At 37.8% G+C, this 23,923-nt stretch overlaps 1 protein-coding gene and 1 long non-coding RNA gene across 3 annotated transcripts; one reads left to right on the forward strand and one right to left on the reverse strand.

Moving 5' to 3' along the window:
- The first annotated feature begins 119 nt into the window (after positions 1 to 119).
- LOC125488961 lies at positions 120 to 23,458 on the forward strand. 2 transcript variants are annotated; one of them, XR_007266624.1, is made up of 3 exons: positions 120 to 1,380; positions 22,394 to 22,484; positions 22,700 to 23,458. It is a non-coding gene; the product is annotated as an uncharacterized LOC125488961 (long non-coding RNA). The 2 variants fall into 2 exon arrangements; XR_007266625.1 differs by lacking the exon at positions 22,394 to 22,484.
- Positions 1,641 to 4,997, reverse strand: Gss (glutathione synthetase). Its single transcript, NM_001309054.2, is given in 7 exon segments — positions 1,641 to 1,958; positions 2,042 to 2,713; positions 2,807 to 2,959; positions 3,091 to 3,196; positions 3,379 to 3,605; positions 3,902 to 4,061; positions 4,864 to 4,997. Coding segments are annotated over 7 exon segments (1,644 nt in total). The 5' UTR covers positions 4,963 to 4,997; the 3' UTR covers positions 1,641 to 1,731.
- Positions 23,459 to 23,923: the final 465 nt, after the last annotated feature.

Genomic DNA, 23,923 nt, shown 5'->3' on the forward strand with positions numbered 1-23,923 from the left:
GTAGATATAAAGTATGTCCGTGCACTACCAAATCCATAATTAAATAGTTGTGAAGAACTATTCTGATTCTCTATTTGTGTTCCCATTTTTTTAAATCCTATATCGCAAGTATGTTTCATTATTATGTCAGTCGTTTTAGACGCTTAAAATTTAACATCGCATACCAACAGGTTGATAGGTAGATTCCATGATAGTAGGTATATTATAGTTAATTCTGAAATTTTCAATCCTGAAAACCTTGTGCTACTATCATAGTCCAGGGGACTTGACAATATAAATGCATATTATACTCATCATCATCATCATCATATACTCACGACTGTAATGTCATGCGAATCATCCGCTTTTCACTGTTCATTTGTACTCATGTGATAGGTCGCGAGCCCTATCGTCGTTTTTGAATGTGGACAATGCACTTAGGGTACACAAACACATCTAGAATCTAAAATCAATCTCAGTGCGCGATTCCAACTCGGACTTGGCCGGTTTCGGTACGCATACTCGCATTCTTTGCCGTAACCCACACCTTACTCTTTAGTTGATTAAGTTTGCTGAATCGATTTTTCGTTGTTTAAGAACTTCAACGGTCGGCTGAATCAGGTGGCCATCTTGGTAAACGATGCTCTTCATGTGACTCCACACATAAAAATCCGATGGGGTCAAGTCCTGGCCAATTTGGCCATGGTATAGCCCTTCCGCAATCTTCAAAATCAAGAACACGTTCCCTTCGTTTCACTGCAGTCGAGAAACTATAACTTCTTCGGTACCAGATACCAGGTTCTCAAATAATTAAACATGTTTTTTTTTTATTTTTACAAAAAAGTTGCTGCATGCTGCTTGTAGACTTTACGCTTAGCACAGTGTGTGAGGGTGATGTCATCAATCAAATACCATTCAGTCAGATTCATTCCTTCTATCCAATTTGACATGCTGATCTCCACAAAGTTTTTGGCAAGGGTCTTACTGACAAGGAATCCTTCACCTCCTAGGGACGATCCCGATAGTTGCAAGGACATGCACATATTTTCACTCTTCGTGGTCTTTTAAAGACCCTACAACTACAGATGTCACATTCACAGTAATATATTTTCCATCTTCTTCTGATTGTGAGGAGATTTGAAAGCTGAAGTAGCTGGTATCATAATTCGTTTGTAAAAGCCATATTTCCACACGACCCAAGGAATTTTGATATGCGATATTATATTTCCGAGTCGTTTGTTAAGAACTTTTATTTACTTTATATTTTTTGTTAACAGGAAGACAATGTCGTCAACGTAGAGAAGGCTGGCGAGGTGAGGGTTCTTCTGCCACCAACTCCATTGCCTGCGTCTGCGTGAGACCGACATCGTCAGTATCCCTATCACCTCTTCTAGTATGCAGGTAAATAGTTTTAGATATAGCGTTTGACTATTCTCTCTATTTGACCTGCACAATGTTATTTCTTAGGTATGCTTTGTCTATATCCTTGATAAGTGTACTGGTTTGTCTGTAGGTACATGTACAATAATCTTATAGAACCAATAAACCATTCTTCTTCTTCATTGAGAAAGGCATTTGAACCTTATCATAAGCTTTTAGATAATCCTAAGATTTTAACTTAAAAAAAATATATAAAAGGTAAAATATTAAAACAATAAAAATATCAGTAGTCAGATTTTATTACTGAAATTAAGGTCAGGATCAACATTTACAACTTTCACGGCGAACTGCGCCGCTTGAGCTGAGCTTCGTCTATTCGGAGTCGGAGTAAGGTTCGACGGACAGGTACGCGTCCCAGGTGTAGTTGAAGTACTTGGGGGCAGACTTGGGGTCAGCGACGTACTGGCCCTCCCTGGGGATAATCTTGGCCTCTTCCTGCTCCAGACGGTACAGAAGGATCTGAGCCAGCTGAGGAAGCTCCTCAGACAGGTCGCGCAGCTCACAAGGGTCCTCGATGATGTCGTACAGGCACCAAGACTCTATAAAAAATGATGAAAAATTTAGAATCACAAAAATAAGGTTGTCAATAGAAGATTTGAAATTTTATAGAAAGGTATAGTACCGGCAGAAGGACTGCAAGGCTTAGGGACGACATTGCCGCAAGTGACGATAGCCTCATCGCGGTCAGCCATGACGTCAGCGTCCAGAGGGATGCCGATGGTCTCCAGAGACTCCCAGGCCTTGCTGTCGCGCAGCTTCTGCTTGTAGTCTGGGGGAGTTCCGATGATGCCGCGGAGGTCTTCGCCGTAGTGCTTGCTGAGAGACTCGTCGATGGTTCCCTTGACGAGCTTGTGGCGGCCGAGGGTGACGGAGGAGTGGTTGAAGTAGTCGTCGATCTCAAAGATCTCAGTACGGGGAGAAGGCTTGTTCTCGATGATGTGGCTCCACATGGGGATACCGTCCAGACCGGCGGGGATCTTCTCACCGATGGCCTCGAGCAGAGTGGGGACCCAGTCAGCGGCGTGCATGTTGCCGTCGTAAACCTTTCCACGCCACGCGTTTCCGGGGGCAACCTCGGGACCGGCCCAGATCATGGCGTTACCACGGATACCTCCCTCCCAGGGGGACTTCTTGACTCCTCTCAGGGGGTAGTTGGAACCGGAGTTGGCACCGAGACCGACGGTGGGGGCACCGTTGTCAGTAGAGAAGGTGATGATGGTGTTCTCGAGCATGCCCTTCTTCTCGAGGGTAGCGACGATTTCTCCGATACTGTCATCCAGTTTCTTAACCATAGCTGGAATAGCGGAGACAGTTGTTTAAAAGATGATCAATAATTGAAGTATAATATGTGCATTCATGATAATAAGTGTAGTATAGATGTAGTTACCGGCGAAGATACGTCTGGGGTGGAGCTCGACGTGCCTCTGGGCGCGGACCTCTTCAGGAGGGGCCTGCAGGGAAGCGTCTTCGTTGCCGTTGTGGGGCGCGTGGTGGGTCAGCAGCAGGTACAGGGGCTCGGAGACGTTGTGGTTCTCAATGACTGAAATATATTCATTCGATTAGTTACCTACAAACCTTTCAACAGGAGAAACTAGTGCTCTATTTCATGGCAAGTCTACATAACTGAATTACTTTGCATGTACGTAACAAGCGTGTCGTCATTATACTTACTGGTGGTGGACTTCTCGGTGTAGACATCGGTGATGTAACCCTCGGTGGTCCAGTCGGGCTGCAGGTCGTCGAACAGACACAGTCCAGTGACTGGCCTGCCGTCAAGCTGTGAAGACAAACAATAATTATTGCAGGAGTGTTTTGGCACATTTTATAAATAATTGTCTTAGGGAAGCTTCATCCAGAAGATCGAAAACAGAAAGACTGATGAGGCGTCAACACAGCCAATATTTCCTAAAAAAATGAACCATTCATCGTACCACTATAATATCATGTGCTGATGCATACCTGCTCCTGAGCGTTGTATTCGTAGTAGTCGATGAATCCACCGCGGACTCCGAAGTGGTTCTCGAATCCTCTGTAAGTGGGCAGCTGCTCGAAGAAGGCGTGACCGACGTGCCACTTGCCGACCATCTGGGTCCTGTAACCAGCGTCCTGTAGGTATTGGGAGATCAGGCGCTCCTCCAGGGGGATACCACGCTCCTCAGCGTTGGACAGGGGCATACCCTGCATACCTGTAAGGAGCAAAGAATCGGACTTGAGAAGGCATGTCAATTGTGATGAGAATCTAGTAGGTTTCCTTTCGAAGATGTCATTAATCGTAATCACTGTCACACATTTATTTATTTATTTATTGGCATCACACAACAGGTACATTACACAGTACATTGTGCACGTCAAACGCCAAAGAAGTCATTGGCTCACGCAGAGTTCTAGAGGAAAGTGAGCTTCCTTCTTGCAAAGCAGGATATCGAGCGCTAGTACTTAGTTTATAAGGTTGAATAGCCAGAAGATTGTCATTGGTACGTACCGACGGTGTGGGCGTATTTTCCGGTGAGCACGGCGGTACGGGCGGGCGAGCAGAGGGCGTGGGTGTAGTAGCGATGGAGAGACACTCCGGAGCGGGTCAGCACGTCCAGGTTGGGGGTCAGCACGGACTTGGAGCCGTGGGTCGAGGTGTCGTCCCATCCCTGGAAACAAGAACATTTGGATTTAAGTTTGATGACATATGGAAAAAAAGTGATGGAGAAAAGGGACGTTAGTGAACTAAAGAGCAATTCAAAGGTTAGGACAGATGCGCTAAGTAGAAAAAACTTGAATGTTCAGCTCATGATGTCATGATCCATTGTTTCTTTGGGCTGCATTTAGGTACGTAGCAGTAAATAAATTATAGAAATCAAAACAAAACCAGATAGACCAACCGTTACGAATTCTTATTTTAACTTCCTACATAGATCATCAACAACACCTGAGTAGTTTTATCTTCGATATCGATATTTACTAAACGTGCGAGCAAATCTTATCTACAGTATAGTTAACACTCTTAAAGTGCACTTGAAAATGAGGATATTCTAAATAAATTCGAATCATTAAACTAGTATGCTTTTAAAATATCACTTAAAATCCCCTAAGAACCAAGGTTAAGCTAATCTGGCTGAACTAATAGAGGCATTTAAACGTGTGAAAACACGTAGTGACCATGCAGTACTTTACTAATTGCCGCTCTAATAATAGATTTAAATAGGTCTACTGAATTAAATGTGACATGTGTAGTGATAAATTTGCAAAGTATATGAAGTGCAGGGTTAAAATTGCTCATCGGTAAACAGGATGCATGAAACTTAGGGTTCACGAAAAGGGCTTACTTGTACCACGTGTACCTTACGCGCCTGACTCACCAGACTGACGCTAGTCTGGCTGGCTCCCTTCACCGCTATGACAAGCACTAGTCTAGCTCTTAGAAGAAGAAGAGTAAATGATTGGTGCACTCACCATGTCGTCAGCCATGATCATGATGACGTGGGGCTTGGTGGCGGCGGAGACGCAGAGCGCCGCGCCGAGGAGCACCACAGCTTGATGCAGAATCGCCATGTTGGTTGAATGCCTGTTGGATCACCGCAGTCAATGGCTACCGACTCACTGGCTTGACTATATATACCGGCAGAGATCTCGCGATATCTCGCTTGGGTTACGATAAAAAAGGATTACTTATTTTTAATTACTTGATATCTGTAAAATAGGATTGTCATTTTGTACTAAATCAGATACTCTTAGGGCTTCCGTGCATGATAATTTAGTTGGTTTGGTTGATGTTTTGGGTGGGACTGGGCCTTATACGTTGTATGCAACTGGACGCTAAAATAGACGGTGCATTATGACCAGCATGAGATCCGATGCAGAGGGGCCTGAAGGAGTTCGTGTGATGACCTGGCCTTTAATAGCACTCTGTGGAATCAGAAACACCAATAATGTCATGCGTCCTCCAAGGAGAAATTTTTGCCTAGTCCCAGCCCTTAAATCTTCTATCTACTATATATATATAAATAAGTTGAGTTTATTTACTGACGCTATAACTCGAGAACGGATGGACCGATTTCTCTAATTTTGATCAGGAAATATTTGTGGAAGTCCAGGGAATGTTTAAAAGGTAAGAAGCGTAGGGTAGGGTAGAATAGAGCTATTATTTATATGGAATTGCAACTTACTTGAATTCTTGGTGAGACAGGTCAGTTTCATTGGTTTAATACAGGATTGAACAAATAGATTTGAGATCAAGGTGAAAGATAGGATAACTATTAGCAGTCTTATCTAGGATTTATGTATGTGAAAGTATAATAAGAAGTATATATTTTTATCAGTGCAAATCTGAACTATCAAGTAAATCTGACTTGTGTTGACTGTACGTAATGTCTTGAATTGCGATCCCCGGCAGCGAAAGATATTGGTTTAAAAATATAAACAATAACCTGTAAATCTAAAATTTTGGTTATAATGACTGACCAACAAACCACACCTCAAAAAAAAAGAAACAAAACCTTTAACAGCTAATAGGAAAATGGCTTAAAGCCGGTTTTTTGATCCGTGCCTCTTTCTCAATTCGCCAAGTGGTTTTCGGACGTCCCCTTTTTCTTCCTGTCGACCGGGTTCCAACCCATGACCTGTTTAGTTGGGTGGTCGTCTGATCTTCTGTGGGTATGACCGATCCATCGCCACTTCCTAACTTGGAATACTTAGATAATAATAGGTACATATTTCCCTAATGCAATTCAAGTAACTGCAGTCATGACCGCAAATCAAAAACAATCAAATATTATTTAGTGCCACGCATAAATTTGAGAGATGTTTAGTGACAATTTCTCCATAGTCGGTTAGAGCATAACCAGGTATTAGTGGTTGACTTTTGACACATCTGTCAAGAATTTTATATGTAGATGACGTATAATTTATGGTTAGATAACTGGTCGGGTGCATAACCGACTATGGAGAAATTGGGGCTTTGACCCATAGCATCTGGATGAGGTATTACAATGTATACCCCCGTAGCACAAACACTGTAATATTAAAATCTACTGACGGGAGAAAGGTGCTATGAAAAACTTATTCAATACAGATTTTTTGTATGAATTATACATCAATGGTTCTTATGACTATTAAGTTGGGCTTAATTTATTATACTCAAGTGAAAATTGGGCCTTAGTATCAAACTGCTTGGGGTGGCTCAATATATTTTTGATTGATTGTATTTCCTAGCCTAGAGGGTAGGCAGAGGTGCATTGCTGTTGTAGGTACCTACCCACTATTAAGAAAAAAATAACGTTATTTTTGTCTCTTCTGTTATTTTCAAAAGGTGTTCATAATTTCCCATTACAATCACATAGGTAGGCCTACTTATTATATTATGTTTTCGCATGAATTATAAGTAGGTATAGTTAGTGTAAACGACAAACAATGTTTTATTTTGAGAAAGGGCGTTAAATAATGTTGTCTAAAATAAATTAAGTAAGTTACCTAATATATTTATTTTTACTATATTTAATATATAATTATATCTAGTCTGTCTTAATCTTATGAATAGGTACATTTTTGAACTTAGATTTTAGGACAAGATTTCGTGAATTTCTGCCCCTCCCTATCTATAAAATATCTATTTTATCGCGTGCTATTGTCTACATCTGAGGTACTTCATAAATTTTTCGATTTCATGAGAATCGAACCCCAGACCTCCTCAACACTTCCAATCGGGCAAATCCTGCATAAAAATTGCATAAATTGTAATCAGTTATGTAATTTGATTATGGCTTCCAGGTACTAAATTACTATTTATAATAGCATGGACTGTTTTTGTTTTTAATCCGCAATGACTTTTGTTTTTCACAGATTATGATAAGCGAATTAAATAATAATACCTCATAATTATTATAATTATATCACACACAGCTATCTATAGCTGTTAACGTATCAGAACTGAAAAAGTCCATTTCGAACTTGTACAATTCTTGACAACAAAGTCTTCAGTTTTTAAAAGAGTTTACACGAATTTACATGTTTGAAATTAAATGTACTCATAGAAAAGACAGTTATAGGACGTTTTAGCTATTGAACTGTTTTGTCCCTCTCTGTCAAAGTACAAATTGTTCTGAGTTAGAGAGGGACAAAACAGCTAAAATTTTGTTAAATAGCTAAAACGTCCTGTAACTTGTCTATGAATAATATTTTGGCAGTACAATAAAGTCTGATGCAAGATAGACTCGCATCAAGAGGGTTACTCTATAAAACGAAATACGAAGTTTCGGAGCGCTGCCGCTGCTGTGCGAGCCACGACTCTATCTCGTTGTATTAAACGTGCCGATTGCACGACAGCTCTCGTTTGTTCGTTTTTCGTCAGTGAAATGAAATGAAATCGTTTATTTTTTCGACGTAGAATATAAGAATTACTTGTCAAAAGTCATAATCTACCACCATTTCACAAAGGCCCCGTCATTAAGGAGGAAAGAAATGGCGAAAGAAACTCCTCGAGCATCTTTTCAACTTTTTCTTATAACTAATACAATTTTACTTATATCTAGTTAATACAAATTTACTAAAGTTACTAAAGCATATATCCATTTCATTTTTCCAAATGCCTTAGCTGAGGTGGACAAGACCACGCGTTTTTGTCGTTTAGATAATCATATATACTATAATAAGCTTTACTACATAATGTCGTTTATACAAAATTCTTAAATTTAGTATGAAGTAACCCTCCAAATCTAATATAGGTCCGTCCCAAACTAGGAAGTCAGCGACTGACAACTTATCTGACTGGCTAATCTAACGGTGACAAAAAAATGCTAGTCCAGCTTTAGTGCCAATTTCTCCATAGTCGGTTAGACCATAACCAGGGAGTAATGGTTGACTTTTGACACATCTGTCATGAATTTTGTATGGAAATGACGTTTAATTTATAAATCAATCCCTGTCGGTTAGATAACTGACTATGGAGAAATTGGCACTAAGTGAAGAAGCTAGACTTGGCTACATCATAACAAGATACAAGTACACAACATTTTGTTTGCTAGTACCTAATAAGTATCTAATCAAATTTCCTGAATATCTACTTGCACTAGTTATTGATAAGTTGTCTAATTAATAGATAACTGAATAGACGTCAGTATACGGATATTGAGTCGCTATAAGGTAGATAATAATAAATTACCTATGTAGGTATATGTGTCACAAAGTTGCACTTACTTTGTTGGATACTACCTTAAATTGATTACTATATTGTTATATATATATATATATATATATATAATTATATTATTTATTTAGTTATGTACATTATATATATATATATATATATATATAATGTACATTACAATACAATATATGTACATTATATATATATATATATATATATATATATATATATATATATATAATGTACATAACTAAATAAAAGTAACTAAGTAACACACACACACTCACGCCTTGTACTAATGTACTCCCTTGCGGGGTAGGCAGAGGTGCATTGCTGCACCCACTTTTCGCCAGTGTGTTATGTTAGTCCCAATAGGGGGCGGGCCTATTGCCATTTAACAGGCACATCCAAGACCCGAGAACAAATATCTGTGTTTAAACAAATATTTGCCCCAGCCGCAAATCGAACCCGAGACCTTCGGCTCGGTGGTCTTCGATAATTCATTCGATAATCATTCGTAACTAAGTAGTACCTATATTATCCTGGTTATCATGGTTACCCATGAACATTGACCAAAGGAAATGGAATTTATCATGCATCAAAGTCCATAACAGCTTTTGAACTAGTCTCTGTAATTATTTTAAAAGCTTAATATTATGTTTGGTTGCAATCTTGTAACTCAATTTTGAAGCTTTGAATCTTTATCATGTGTCAGGTACTTATAAAATTGCTATAGGACCCACCGTGATCGACTTCGAATATCACTTGGCCAATTTTATCTTATCTATTAAGAAAGCATAATTATCATTTACATACCGATAAATACTGAATTAATTCATAAGGGATACTATACACAGGGCCACACTAAAGTGCCGTCCGGATATAAATCCGAGTAAGGAGGGACAATCTATATGACGAAAAACTGTTGCGCGAGCCACGACTCTTTCTCGATGTATTAAACGTGCCGATTGCACGACAGTGTAACGTTATTTATTTATTTAAAACTAGCTGTTCCCGCGCGCTTCACTTCGCCATAAAAAGTTTTCCCGTGGGAATTCCGGGATAAAAAGTAGCCTATGTTCTTTCCCAGGGTCTAGACCGTATGTATACCAAATTTCATTCAAATCCGTTCAGTAGTTTTTCCGTGAAAGAGTAACAGACAGACAGACAGACAGACAGACAGACAGACAGACAGACAGACAGACACAGTTACTTTCGCATTTATAATATTAGTTAGGATACAGACTGTTCGTGTAGTGTAGGCCTAACCCACACTTGACCTCCTAAATAAATTTGTGTCAAGCTAAACCCTGGCTTTCTCATTTCTACCTCTCCGTTAGCTAGCCATTTTTTACAAGCGCGACAACAGTTAGTCTCTTTCGTTGGTTTTTCGTCAGTATAGAGTAACCCTCAAGTTTCAGCTGCTTGGTCCGTTTCGGAAAAACCGCCTGCTGCCGGCACTGTGTGTGGTTGCCTTTAGATTTCATTCACTTTTTCACTACTCATGCTGAATATTGTAATTTCTTATTAATAATTATCTACACAGTTCACACAATATGCAATTTATAGTACGCGATCGTTTTATACAGGTTGATGCAAAAGTAGTAGTAGTAAGCGGAAAAATGACTCAATTTAAACTAATTTCTAAAGAAAAAAAAAGGTTCTTTAAAAAAATTGCAAAAATAATATACTTAAGGTAGGTATTTTTTTATTAGGGTTCCGTAGCCAAAATGGCAAAAACGGAACCCTTATAGTTTCGTCATGTCCGTCTGTCCGTCTGTCCGTCTGTCACAGCCGATTTACTCGGAAACTATAAGTACTACAGTGATGAAATTTGATGGGAATATGTGTTGTATGAACCGCTACAAAAATATGACACTAAATAGTAAAAAAAAGAATTGGGGGTGGGGCCCCCCATACATGTAACTGAGGGATGAAATTTTTTTTTTCGATGTACATACCCGTGTGGGGTATCAATGGAAAGGTCTTTTAAAATGATATGAAGTTTTCTAAAAAACATTTTTCTTAAAGTGAACGGTTTTTGAGATATCAGCTCTCAAAGTCGTAAAAAGTATGTCCCCCCCCCTCTATTTTTATAACTACGGGGTATAAAATTCTAAAAAAAATAGAGGTGATGCATGCTAATTAACTCTTTCAACGATTTTTGGTTTGATCAAAGTATCTCTTATAGTTTTTGAGATAGGTTGATTTAACTGTAATGACATAATAAGTTTATTATATTTGCTGCTACGGAACCCTTTGTGCGCGAGCCCGACTCGCACTTGGCCGGTTTTTGTAAAAGGTAACAAGGTTTTCATCAAAATTGAATCCACTGCGTCACCGTAACAATTACCAATGTCAGACATAACACACTCCTAACGTGTCTAACCTATAACTTATAACACCTATCTTTTCAGGATCAGGGTTAAAAATATAGTAAAAGGCGCTCAGCCACACGGAAGTTATTGAAGTTGCTGTCACACTGCTATATTATACAGTCGAGAGAAAAAGAGCAAAGGATATTGTAATTCTGGACATGCTGGCCACATGACGCGCTGGCGGGCATGTGCGCTTATACAGGGTGTTAAAATAAAGTTAGTCGAAAGGGGGTGACGCAGGGGAATATGACTAGGTTTTGTTTTACGAATTTCCAAAAGGCCTAGAACAGAATTTGCGTATTATATGACCCGCTGAATCAGCCCCTTTTGAATTATTTTTGAAACACCCTGTATATGGTGGAATGCTATCATTCTATTTCCCGCCAGCGTGACCGGTCGATGTACCGGACATACAAAATGTACCGAGCAATTTTCATCATGGAAGCAACACAGGAATAGAGAAAAAAACAACTATTCTATATTTTGGTTTTCGACCAAACAAATAGATATTTTTGCGATTTCTAATTTGCTGAAAATATCTCCGTATGTCGAGTACATTGATCTACCATCCATTCATTAATATATAATATGATATGTGGGGACATCTCACGCACGGCCAGCCGACCCCAAGCTAGGCAGAGCCTGTGTTATGGGTATCGGACAGCTGATATATCTACACAAATACATGGATTAAAAACTTTCGCGTTAACCTATAATAATAAACCTATTATTATTTCGTAGAATTTACTTAATTACATTATTTATTACGAAATGTAGGTAGCTGTTGTCGACTCTTTTTTTTTCATTTAGCGTCTGATTTCCAAAGCGTAATGGTGACATCCTGTATATTCGCCAGCTTCCTCGCAGATTCGTAGTATTCACACATTCCACTATTCAATTTCCATATCCACCGGCTATGAAATACCCTGTCATGTCTTATACCCATAGGCGAGGTGGCAGCCACCTTCGCTCATAGACAACGATATAATACAAACTAGATGGAGTGTCAGTGCAAAAAAACGTCTCGACAAATTTAATACACCCCACTTCTACTATATGAGCACTTATTTTGAACTAGCTGTTCCCGCGAGCTTCGCTTCGCCTTAAAAAGTTTCCCCGTGGAGATTCCGGGAAAAAAGTAGCCTATGTTTCTTCTCAGGGTCTAGACCATAGGTATACCAAATGTCATTTAAATCCGTTCAGTATTTTTGGCGTTACTTTCGCATTTATAATATTAATATAGTTAGGATTAGGATTAGATGGGATTGAAGATTTGTATCTTTATTCATTGGTACAATGGTTGTTATTGGGTTGAACTCGGGAGGAACTACGGTTTAACACTAAGGGCCATATTAAATCTAGATTTATTTGATTTAGGGCTCTAAATCAAATACGGACAGTATTTTTTTTTGTTTTTGTATGTGAGATCTTGTTCGTTTATTGTTTATGTGAGCTCTTCGTGTACCACTATGCTTTTATCATGTCTGATCTCAGTAAACAATAATAGGTGAGCGATTGAGTGACAAATATTCATTGTTTGTAATTAGAATTCGAAGTAAAGCATTATCCAGTCGTAGGTTGGCTGGAAAAAAATGCTTAAAAATGCAATAAGCCCGCCTTTGTATACGTCCCATGTGTTTTTTTTTTATTTGTTTCTGTTCTGTATATTGTTTGCTTGTATGTGTACAATAAATGTTAATAAATATTTCTTTAAAAAAACGTATGCTCAAATGTGAATTTAACACCATTACATTATAAGATGTTTATCAGCCTCTAGACAGCGTTAATCAGTGTCTAAGTATTGATGTTACATAAAAAAACCTACTATATTTTAAGTATACTTACCTACAACTTACAAATTCACAAGAAAGCGTAAGCGAAACAATTTTAATTAAAAGGGAGCTGAATAAAAAGTATTAGTAACCTATTGGAGGCAAGCATCCTCTGGCACTACAGAACTACTGAACTAATTAAAAGTTCAGCACCCCTGCCCTGATACTAAGTATCTAAGTAGGTACATAGGTATACAAAAAAGACTGGGCATAGCCGATCGAAAGCAACACAAGAATGGAAAAATGTACCAGTGTAACCACACGACTTAAATTCTCTTAGCCATATTCTTAGACATGAACCGCCTTATTATAAAAAAAGGATTGGTTTAATCCCGGCTTTAGGAACTGATTTTTATGAAAGCCCTGGTCTATAACTGGTTCTAAACCAATACTATCTCTAGTCTACTTATGAAATAAGGGTGTAGTTGTTTAACCTAAGTCTGAAAACGATAGATGGTTTATGTACTACCTTAGGTACTCTATCTGTAGCATATCTTCAGTGCTATGCCTCTTTCAAACCTACTTCTTAATTTATATAAGTATAGAAGCTCATTCTCTTATTGTATTTTCTAGATTCGTTACTATCTCCGCTGGCTGAAATATTAAGATACGGTAGAAACTATACTACACTTAACACAATTACAAAGACTCGTGAATAATTCCAGACATTATGCATGCAGTCTGAATGAACGCTTTAAAACTTATTTCAAAAGTTTGTGTAACTGTCGCGGCGGGGTGGGGAAGATAGCGTTTGACAGTTTATGAATTCATGGAGACATGGACAGTACCCGCTGCACGGGGCCGTTATCTACGTAGATAAAGGTAAACGCGATTCGCCATAAATACGGCGTTGTGATTTGTGGAGTCTATTGACGTTGATAACGTATCCATGCCGCCGGGACAGAACGGTATTGTCTGTATCTAGTACGTAATCATGTGACAAATACATCATTATGAAAACTTATAATGTAACAATTGAATTCGTTTATTAGTTTCAGGACTTTAATTCAATACCTGCAAACAAATCTATCTGTCCTCTTTATTCTTATGCTTCTTCTTAGCGTGTTGGTAACAAACACTAGAGTAAACTAACTAACTAACTGCACGAGGACTACACATAATATTATACAAGGTTTATAGTATAATAATATTAGTATTTAAGTACTGTTGATATAAATCTAGGAGTCTCTATTTGGTTGAAAACCGCGTTGAAGTCAATTTACCAGTTTTAGAAAGTACGTATTCCCGAGTTTGCAATGATATTCAGTCCGAAGTGCTAGTTTGTTGAAGCACTCTCGAGGCACCCGCAAGTTTTAGCTCGTTTTAGTCAACTTTTACAATTGTCCCCTGTCTGTCTGTATTATTTTGCCACATTTATCTCTCTACAATCCAGGTATTGCAGGGACCTGACAAAATTGAGGTATTTAGTCTAACAGTTAGGATATCATAACAATTATGATTGTTGTCGACTGTACAGTGGACCATTAAGGTAAGCGGCATATCGGATTCAGGACCGATTTTCAACGAATTTTCATGAATGTATGGAGAAACGGCGCGAGCATTGCCGATGAAGTGAACGCACTTGTGTGAATTTGTGTATTATTGTATTGAAATACTAGCTATATTAAAGGTTGTCTGGAAGAGATCGCTATAAGCGATAAGACCGCATTTTGTACCCTGGTTAAGTTGTAATGTAATATTGTTAATTATTCTTGGTGTGAAAATAAAGAGTACTATATCTATCTATCTATAGAATTAGACTTTAGTAGATTAGGATTTTTGCTGACGCTGTTCAGGTCCTGTACTGTCAGTTTGATCACTGATAATTTTAGTTGCGTTATAGGTAAGTACCTACATGTTGTTTTTAATTATTGATTAGTACAATCAACAATTAGTATACAATCAACAAAGTCGCGTCCTGGTCGCGCCGCTACGTATGATGATGAGGCAAATTATAGTTATCTAATGTCTATTTCTGTTCTGATGAAGATTATGTATTAATCGAATAACACTTACGTATCAATTTTATGTACTTATAGCGAAAAGCGGGTGGCTGGCTTGCCAGTCACCTCTGGCTACCCTTTCGGGGATTACAGTCGTAAGCATTCATCATAATTATTCAATTAATGCAACCGTTAGGTTTTATAATATAAATTTAATTTTATGACAACTTCAGTGCATTGTACTCATTCAAAAACGGCGATACGGCTCGCGACCTATCACGTGAGTACAAATGTACAGCGAAGAGCGGGGCGCTTGCGAGTCACCTCTGACTACTGTCGTGAGCATATGTATAAATTTAATTTAATTAATGTTGTATATTGTTACTTAAACGACAATTTCACCTGATCAGTTTAATTATCTACGCATGTAAGAGGGTAAGAAACTTTCAAACCACAAAAATCTAAAATAAAAAGTAATTCTTTCCATCGCAATTTATAACAGAGTTATCTTCCAGCGTTCTCTGCGAGAATTAGAATTTAATATCACGAATCGCCACAATTCAATTTGCGGCGCGGCGACCACGGAGGTAAAACTAATTTGCACTAAACTACCACTTTTTGCACCAAAATGAGTCTAGTAATATATGGCGTCGACGCGGACCCCTGTGTTTTATTCCCGCCTGCTTCGGACAGCGACTAATTGCGATTTTCATATTCATTTTCTACTGGACTATGTTCGTTGTGTTAACATTTATGGCTGAGATTCTGTTTACATGTACCTACCTATTCGTTTTACAAGATTTGAACGTATGAAATCTTATTCGTACTTATAGGTTTATTTCTCGCACTTGGCCTGTCTAATTCTGTTATGGATCGATCTGTCATTTTACAAGAGGCTTGCACGCACCTTGCAAGCGTTATCGTGATACCTTTTCCAATTTTTACTTTCTTTCTAACACAAAGATTCTAACTTCATTCTATGAATTTAATTTGGGGGTTATTTTCACTGCCTCCGATATTAATATAGGAGGGTACCTACCTACACGTGAGTTATATAAGTACACTGAAGAGTTCCTAGTTTCTAGTACTTATACTTAACTGTATAGCTATGTACTTTCTTGTACTTAGCTATATGTATAGCTGTGGTCGGAACTTCAGTCTGTGTGTCCAGGAGGAAACCAATTACGCTTGTGTACACGGCAGTACTTGAGCGGACTCGAGCTCAAATCAATGTAGTAGAACTGGGCAAACTTAGGTTGATCGATAAGGTGGCTGGTCTAACACGTACATATCTACGGGTCGTATCGTATAGCTAAAATAAGCAGAAATTCATTATAATGTTGACGTATGATTACAGGCAGAAAATGCTTTTAGCATTAAATCCACCCTTTGTACTTTTATTTGTAATATTTGTACAAAAAAGAATTAAATAATTAATAATAATTACAGGTTTACAAAGATACTGGAAAAATAACATTAAATAGGTACCTTATTAAAGCAGGTTTCAGCATTTTTCAAGTGCTTATTTAAATTTAATTTTATCATTAATCAGGGCCGCAATCAAAATAATAGAAACACAAAAAGTAATTATAGCGGTTGACCGGTGGTCGGTCATTCTGAAGTTGGAATAAATAAATAATTTAAATCAACAAACGACAATAAAATTGTATGATTTTATTAAGTACCCCAACTTAAGTTTATTTATTTATTTATTTATTTATTTACACACACACATTGTAACATAACAGGAACACAAAACCCAAATCGTTACAATATTAATTTAACATATAGCACTCACTTTCATACTTCTCTCTAACATTCATTTACATACATTCATCAGCGAACTCATTCTATCCACAAATACATCACATTCTGGTGCTTCGGCGAGCAGGGAGCCGAGCAAGTCGAGCGCGCGCGCGACGGGCGAGCACCGGTACAGGTTCGTGCGCGACGGCGGCACCGCAAACAACTTGTGGCTACGCGCCCTTAGGTACCTATCAGGTACAAACAATTTAATTGTTTTCTCAACAAGATCCATACAATCAATCTTGTTCCGGATAATGTTTAAGATGAACTTTACCAAAGCCAAATTCCTACGCAGCTCTATCGAATTGTAACCTAAATGTCCTTCCAGAAATCTAGTAGGGTACATAAACGGGTAGTAAACGTGCTTTTTCTTATATAAATATCTAAGAAATCGTTTCTGGACTTGCTCCAACATAAGGATATATTTATCTTCATGTGGAGACCAGACCACTGTGTTTGTTTCTAGGATGCTGCGCACCAGAGCCCCGTACAGGGCCTGCGTGGCCGCGGCCGTGAGCGGCGCCGCGTTGCGCAGCACAAATCCGAGTCGCTGGAAGGCAGCATTAGTCACCTTCATGACGTGAGGACGGAAGGTCAGTTGCGGGTCGAATGTTACTCCGAGATCGCGCACCTCCGTCACTCGAGCGATGGCGTCTCCCCCTATCAGATACTGATATTGCAATGGCGAAGTTGAGCGAGTGAAACTCATCATTTCGCATTTAAAATTAAAAAACATAAAAAAATTAAGTACATAAGTAAAAGCCGAAGAGTATTAAAACTATGCAGAGGTGAGAGCTAGAAATACTTACTAAAATAAGTTGCACAGATTTTGTAGAACTGTAAAAGAGCTTGTCTGAAATTTTGATGAAAGGAATTTCAGGTCTTTCCCGTGCACTCAAGCGAAAAGAAAAACGCTCTTTCTTTCCACACGTGCAGGGTTAAAACTTCTTTCCTATAGGTACATGTGCAATGTACATTGGTACACAGAGTAGTAATGTGAGTTTCATTGCAGTTAATGATGATTCCCAGTCACCGTTAAGTAAAATAGAAAAACTAGCTTTTCATCATCTTTTTTCTTTGGAAAATATGTACCTAAGAAGGTACTTACCTAGTTAGTAACTTTTTTTTGGATAAATGAATATTTGATGTTTACATAAATTTTCCTATATTTGAATTAAGTAAGTATGATAAAGCTTTCCCTATCTTTAAGTTGGCACCTCTTGAATTTTTCCGTATTATATGTAGGTATTAAGTAGGACCTAGGAAATCATATAAAATATGATATAGGACTTACCTATTTCATCATAAACAATCAAACATCATCCTTAGTGCAAAGGTGTAACACGACTCTCAGCTCTTAACCATCCTTATCCCCAATCAATTACACCAACAAACAATCGTTAAAGAGACCCAGTGAAATTATGATGACAAATTAAATAGTTCGTATCTCCAAGAATCCTTTCAGACTACTAAGTCATCTGAAATATTCAGGTTATACCGAGCTCATGCAGCGGCGGCGGAGTCTGAATCTGAGCAAACATTTGCATCCTGTGATCAGCAGCCGTGCGCACTGCCGACCTATTCGGAGTTATGGAACGATCATGAAGAGATCCTAAAGAGATAGAGATACAATAGAGGCTCGGATTTACTGAAGATTAAATGACAGAATGATGCACCTACTATGCTATAAGATTATGAGTATGATAGGGATACTACTATAGGCGGCTGCAGTGTAACATACTATTTCAAATAGGGCACTAAAGGTAAGGTATAATAAAACCGACTCTTCAACTTCGTATCCTTTTGTCTATAGTTTGTAACTAAACAGTCGTAATAATCAAGTATAAAAATAATTCGTTATATCAACGAATGTTGTCAGGTGGTCGACAGCAGGTCATGTGAAATAAGCATGGCCAGGCCCTTTGCCCCGCCGCGCTGTGGGATACAATTATGACTAGAATATAAAACAAGCTCTATCATTACAACCTTAATCGTCATTGGGCTCAGGATTGCTGTGACATTAATGTCGATTCTGAAGGCACAAAGTTTGATTTTAATTAAAATCGTGGACAATGAGATTTATAGAAACACAGAGTCGAATTACAACAAATAATTTTAGATTTTGGCAACCCCAAATTTTTTTTATGCCTTCACAATCGACAAGATTGTTCCTCTATCTAGAATATTCCTGTGGAGTCGTAACGAGCACTCGCTGCCACGTGACGGGACTACCGCTGCAATGCTCGAAAGCTATTCTTTGTCAAGTGTATGTAAAGATATTTCTTCTACTTCTTCCTTGGTATCTTCCTTTGGCCACGTCAGATATTGTTTGCTTTAGTGCCAATTTCTCCATAGTCGGTTATCTAACCGACAGGGATTGATTTATAAATTAAACGTCATCTCCATATAAAATTCATGTAAGATGTGTCAAAAGTCAACCACCACTCCCTGTTTATGCTCTAACCGACTATGGAGAAATTGGCACTTAGCATAGTTTCAAGCACTTGTTCTTTCGTCTAGTCCAAATATGAGGAAGAGGCTTACTTCATATTACATTGACAGCTTGTTTCACTGTAATTTTACCCTATGTATTTTTCCTAATCCTACCCTAATCCTAATCCTAACTAATATTATAAATGCGAAAGTAACTGTGTCTGTCTGTTACTCTTTCACGCCAAAACTACTGAACGGATTTGAATAAAATTTGGTATACATATGGTCTAGACCCTGAGAAAGAACATAGTCTACTTTTTATCCCGGAATTCCCACGGAAAACTTTTGAAGTGAAGTTCGCAGGAACAGTTATTTATTTATATTTTTAACTAGCTGTTCCCGCGCGCTTCGCTTCGCCTTAAAAAGTTTTCCCGTGGGAATTCCGGGATAAAAAGTAGCCTATGTTCTTTCCCAGGGTCTAGACCGTATGTATACCAAATTTCATTCAAATTCGTTCAGTAGTTTTGGCGTGAAAGAGTAACAGACAGACAGACAGACAGACACAGTTACTTTCGCATTTATAATATTAGTAAGGATTAGCTACTGACTCACCCTTTTCCGCTTAATATAAAAGTTTAGCCTCAATTACGCCGATTGATTGCTGATTAATTTTGGGTTTTTACAAAATTGTATTTGACAAATTATTTATACCTAATTTATGAATAGATTTCTGCATGAATTACAAATAGCAATAGAACTCTTGGTATTAAGGTGATTGACATTCCATTGCGATCGATTTAATTGAATGCATTTCACAGATTGGTATTCGATATTATAATATATGATGTGCTAATCACGGCTATTCCAAACCTAATTACATAAACACCGCAAAATTAATTAAGTAATAAGCCCGAATTATGGTTATGGATTTGTATACTGCTGTTATTAATATTGATTATGATTTACCTAGTTGCAAACTTGCAATGTTGTATAATGATCATGATCATGATCTGAACTGCAGTAGCCATAATCTGACTGTTAACTCTTAAATCCTTTGCGCTTTTAATCATCTTTTACTAAATTTGTCACATACTTATGTAGAAAAATGTGAGAGACCCAAAAAAATAGTTTCTTGAACTATATCCAACAGTGGACCTCAAGCGATTGTAAAGTTAGAAACCAAATCTTCGCAATAATTCCAGTCTATCTATCTAATTGGTACTCCATCAAAGAGGTCGGCCTCACAAAAAGTTCCGCAGCGGTTCCGTAGATATCTATTGTGTAAGTTCGCCGCCACTGAGCAGACTGATGTGCTCACTGACAGCTGCAATATATCATGGAGCCTTGTTTTTGCTACCACTACATTGTATATAGTTACTTAGCTATCGTGTTAGATGCTAGAAATGGGTAGAGTCTTAGCGTTAGAGAAAAGGCGGGGTGGATGGAAAGAGGGACTAGGGTCATTCCAATTTTTTTTTCTACGATTAGACCATATTTCGAGCAACACGCAGTGATATTAAGCAAGCAGTGGATTAATTATTTAATTAATTGGGTAAGCCCCAGTTTCACCATACTCTGTTAGATCATAACAAGGGATTAGTTGTCGACTTTTGACACATCTGACATGAATTTAATATGAAGATGACGCATAATTGATGAAATTACAATATAACCGGGGTGTCAATGATCTAACAGACTATGGTGATACTAGGCATTAGTACTTTATTGCACAAATTAATACATAAAACATGTTTAACATCCAACAATTTTATTATTACTTAAAACACAAACAGTGAAGCCAAACTAACTGTTTTCTCAAAACCTGCACATCTAGATTCTAAATGTCTGCTGTAACCAACTAGTGTTGTGTGTGTGTTTGTGTCAGTGTATTTATATGTGTGTGTGTGTCAGTGTGGGCGCGCATCCATCACCCTGTCCGCTGAAATAAACGCACATTCACTCCCACCTGCCGGCCTGTTGTTTTGGAAAATCCACGGAAAATTGCAAACCTAGTTTTCAGAATTTATTGCAATATAATATTGTACCTATATCTCAAATTTAAAGTTATTTTTATACATAAAAAATATAAAACATGGAAACCCTGGCTCCCAAACTAGGTACTTGAGACTTTTTTAACATACATATTAGGAGACAGTTTGATCTTACAAATGAAAGATTAATTAATAAAAGAATATAAATTAAAATAACTCGTGATTATCATGCTCAGAGGAGTCAGTCATGCAAGCATAAATTAATACCCCACACAGCTGATAAGGCGTATTTTGATAAAAAAATATTCTCAATCACTACTTTATGGTCCACATTCACATTGCCGGTAATATTTTCTTCAAAATGTTATAAATAGTACTTATGTAGTTTTGAAGTTATGAGGGCACATCTAACATACTTACATAATTATGTCGTATAAGTCCAGGGCAAGTCTACCTGAAGGGCTAGCACGGGGCGCAATTAAGACGTGACAAAAGTCCGTCGCGCTCGCTCTTGAGACTGTGCGATGTGAGTTAGCGCGCTACGTAAATTTTGTCACGTCTTAATTGCGCCCCGTGCTACCCGTTCTGATATAAGTTAGGTTTCACGGCCTCAGACTGTACAGATAACCGGTTAAACACAAAACCCTTGTTTTTAACATAAAAAGTTGTCTATGGCATAGTTCATAGACTTTACTTTGCTCTACTTGCCTTCCAAATTCAAGAAATTTCCAAACCAAACCATATGGGACTGAAATTAAAAGGAGAAACCCTCGAAATATAATTATGTAGGTATAATATTCAGCAGTTTCATGATTTTTAAGTCAACATTTTGGCTGTAGGTATGAAAAATTAGAGGCTGCAGTGCAGTGTACGGCTACTGAAAAACACTGCTGACACATTTATTATTACCTACTCCTCAACCTTCGCTAATCCGGGTAATTTCGGCGCGATACGCTCATTATCAGGGCCAAAAGTATAATAATTAATACAATAATCTAATCAGTTAAAGAACTAATAATTAGCAAGATAGGCGAACGTAATCTTTGCTGTTAACATCAATTTGTCTAGTGATAGTTGTTTTTATCGGTAGCGGCATGGGGGTTACTCCATACTGACGAAAAACAAACGAACGAGAGCTATCGTGCAATCAGCTCGTTTAATACAACGAGATACAGTCGTGGCCGCCGTAGTAAGGCCCCCAAACTTGTTATTTTGTATATGTATTTATTTTCTTTAATTCTGTATTTTTCTTTTTGTTGTTGTTGCTGTCTAAGGGCCAGTTTTTTGATCCCTAGTTAACTCAACTATTGGTCAAAAATGGCGACCATTAGTTAAAAACCACCCAAATTTGTATGCAGCTGTCATGCTTGACAAGTGACTTGACTAATGGTTAAAGTTGACCACGGATCAAAAAACTGGCCCTAAGTGTCGAATAAATGTTTCTTTATCTTTCATATAGAGTTACCCCCCAGGGGCGGGTGCGAGGGGCGAGGATCGCGTGTGATGGATGGCCGCTGATTCATGCTGATGTGGGCATTTTGAGCACAACGGTAATAACCAATTTGACCCTTATATGCAATTTTGTGGAATAAGGTTGCTTACGTGGGTAGCTTATTAATTTGAAGTAGGTAGGTACTTACACGGAATAGAATAGAATATTGATATAGCTATAGCAAAGACTAATACACTAATATTAGTCTATGGCTATAGGAATTTATGTTATTGTTTTGACCATTATAATATCTAATATTTTTCATCTCTACAGGGTGTTCTCAGCAGGTGAGCCAAGCGGAAACGTCTCATAAAAATAAGCAACTTTTGGGAATTCATGTACTTAATAAATTTTTGCTGTGCATACTCATATTAGTACCTACTTAACTATTTTTTTAATGGAGGGCAATAAATTTACGAATTATTGAATATGTTGGCGATGTAATAGTTAACATTTTGTAATGTATTCACGGTTTAAAATGGGGTTCCAATTATAATTATCCATCAATCCTAAAGAGCAATCTGCCTTTAAAATTTCAATTCTGATTTTTACTTTATGAATATTAATTGGATTTAAGTATATAATTGTCGTCACCTACTGGTATAATATCTAGAATACTACGAATATTGTATGATTAAGATTAGACACGCTAATTTTGTATAGAAGGAGACGTCAGCTGTGACGCATGGGACACATCGTTGTTTGATATTTGTTCTGCATTTTAATTAAGCTGAAATTAAACTTTTGGTATTGTAACAAGAATGATGTCAAAGATGTTTTCAAAAACACACTAATTTAAAACTGAAAAAGGCATTTTACTCATGTAAATGTACTAGTTTAAAGTGATGTAATAGGGGTACTTGTTACTTAGAGTCATAATTTTTAGTGAAAGAGTTCTGATTGTAAAGGAAATCAACTTTCATGAGCTCCGTTAGGTGTGTTTGATCTTTCAATAATTCTTGACTGCCTCGACGTAGAGATACGGTTTTGGTATCATTGTTTAGCTTAACTCAAATACTTTTAAAATAATACCACAAGCTACTGGAGATCCTGAAATCTAGCTCTTATGCTACACGTAACAGGAAAAGCGCATGTCAAAAGAGTAGCCTCTTATACACAGCTGTAGAAAATCGACGGTTTATACGGAACGTAGGGGTGCTTAGCTGATAACTGGGAAATAAATAGCATTACTGAATTGTTGTAACATGCTTAACTGGGTAGAGTATGGTTGTACGAAAGTGCCTAATTAATCATACGATAACTCGACTATTATAATTATAAATTTATTCTGTCATCATCTTTTGGGGTAACCAAGAATAGACTAAATGTCTAAAAAATGTATTATGACTACAATCATTTCACAAACCCTACGTGAATTTACCTATAATAATATACTTATTCAAAGAAACTTGGACGGCTGAATTTCTTGTAAACATTTTACAGCCTGTTTCATGCAAATGGGTGTTTTATAAACCAAAAAGTCCAAGGAATTTCTTG

Source organism: Plutella xylostella, chromosome 9 (genome assembly GCF_932276165.1).
Source record: "Plutella xylostella chromosome 9, ilPluXylo3.1, whole genome shotgun sequence".
NCBI classification, from domain to species: domain Eukaryota; kingdom Metazoa; phylum Arthropoda; class Insecta; order Lepidoptera; family Plutellidae; genus Plutella; species Plutella xylostella.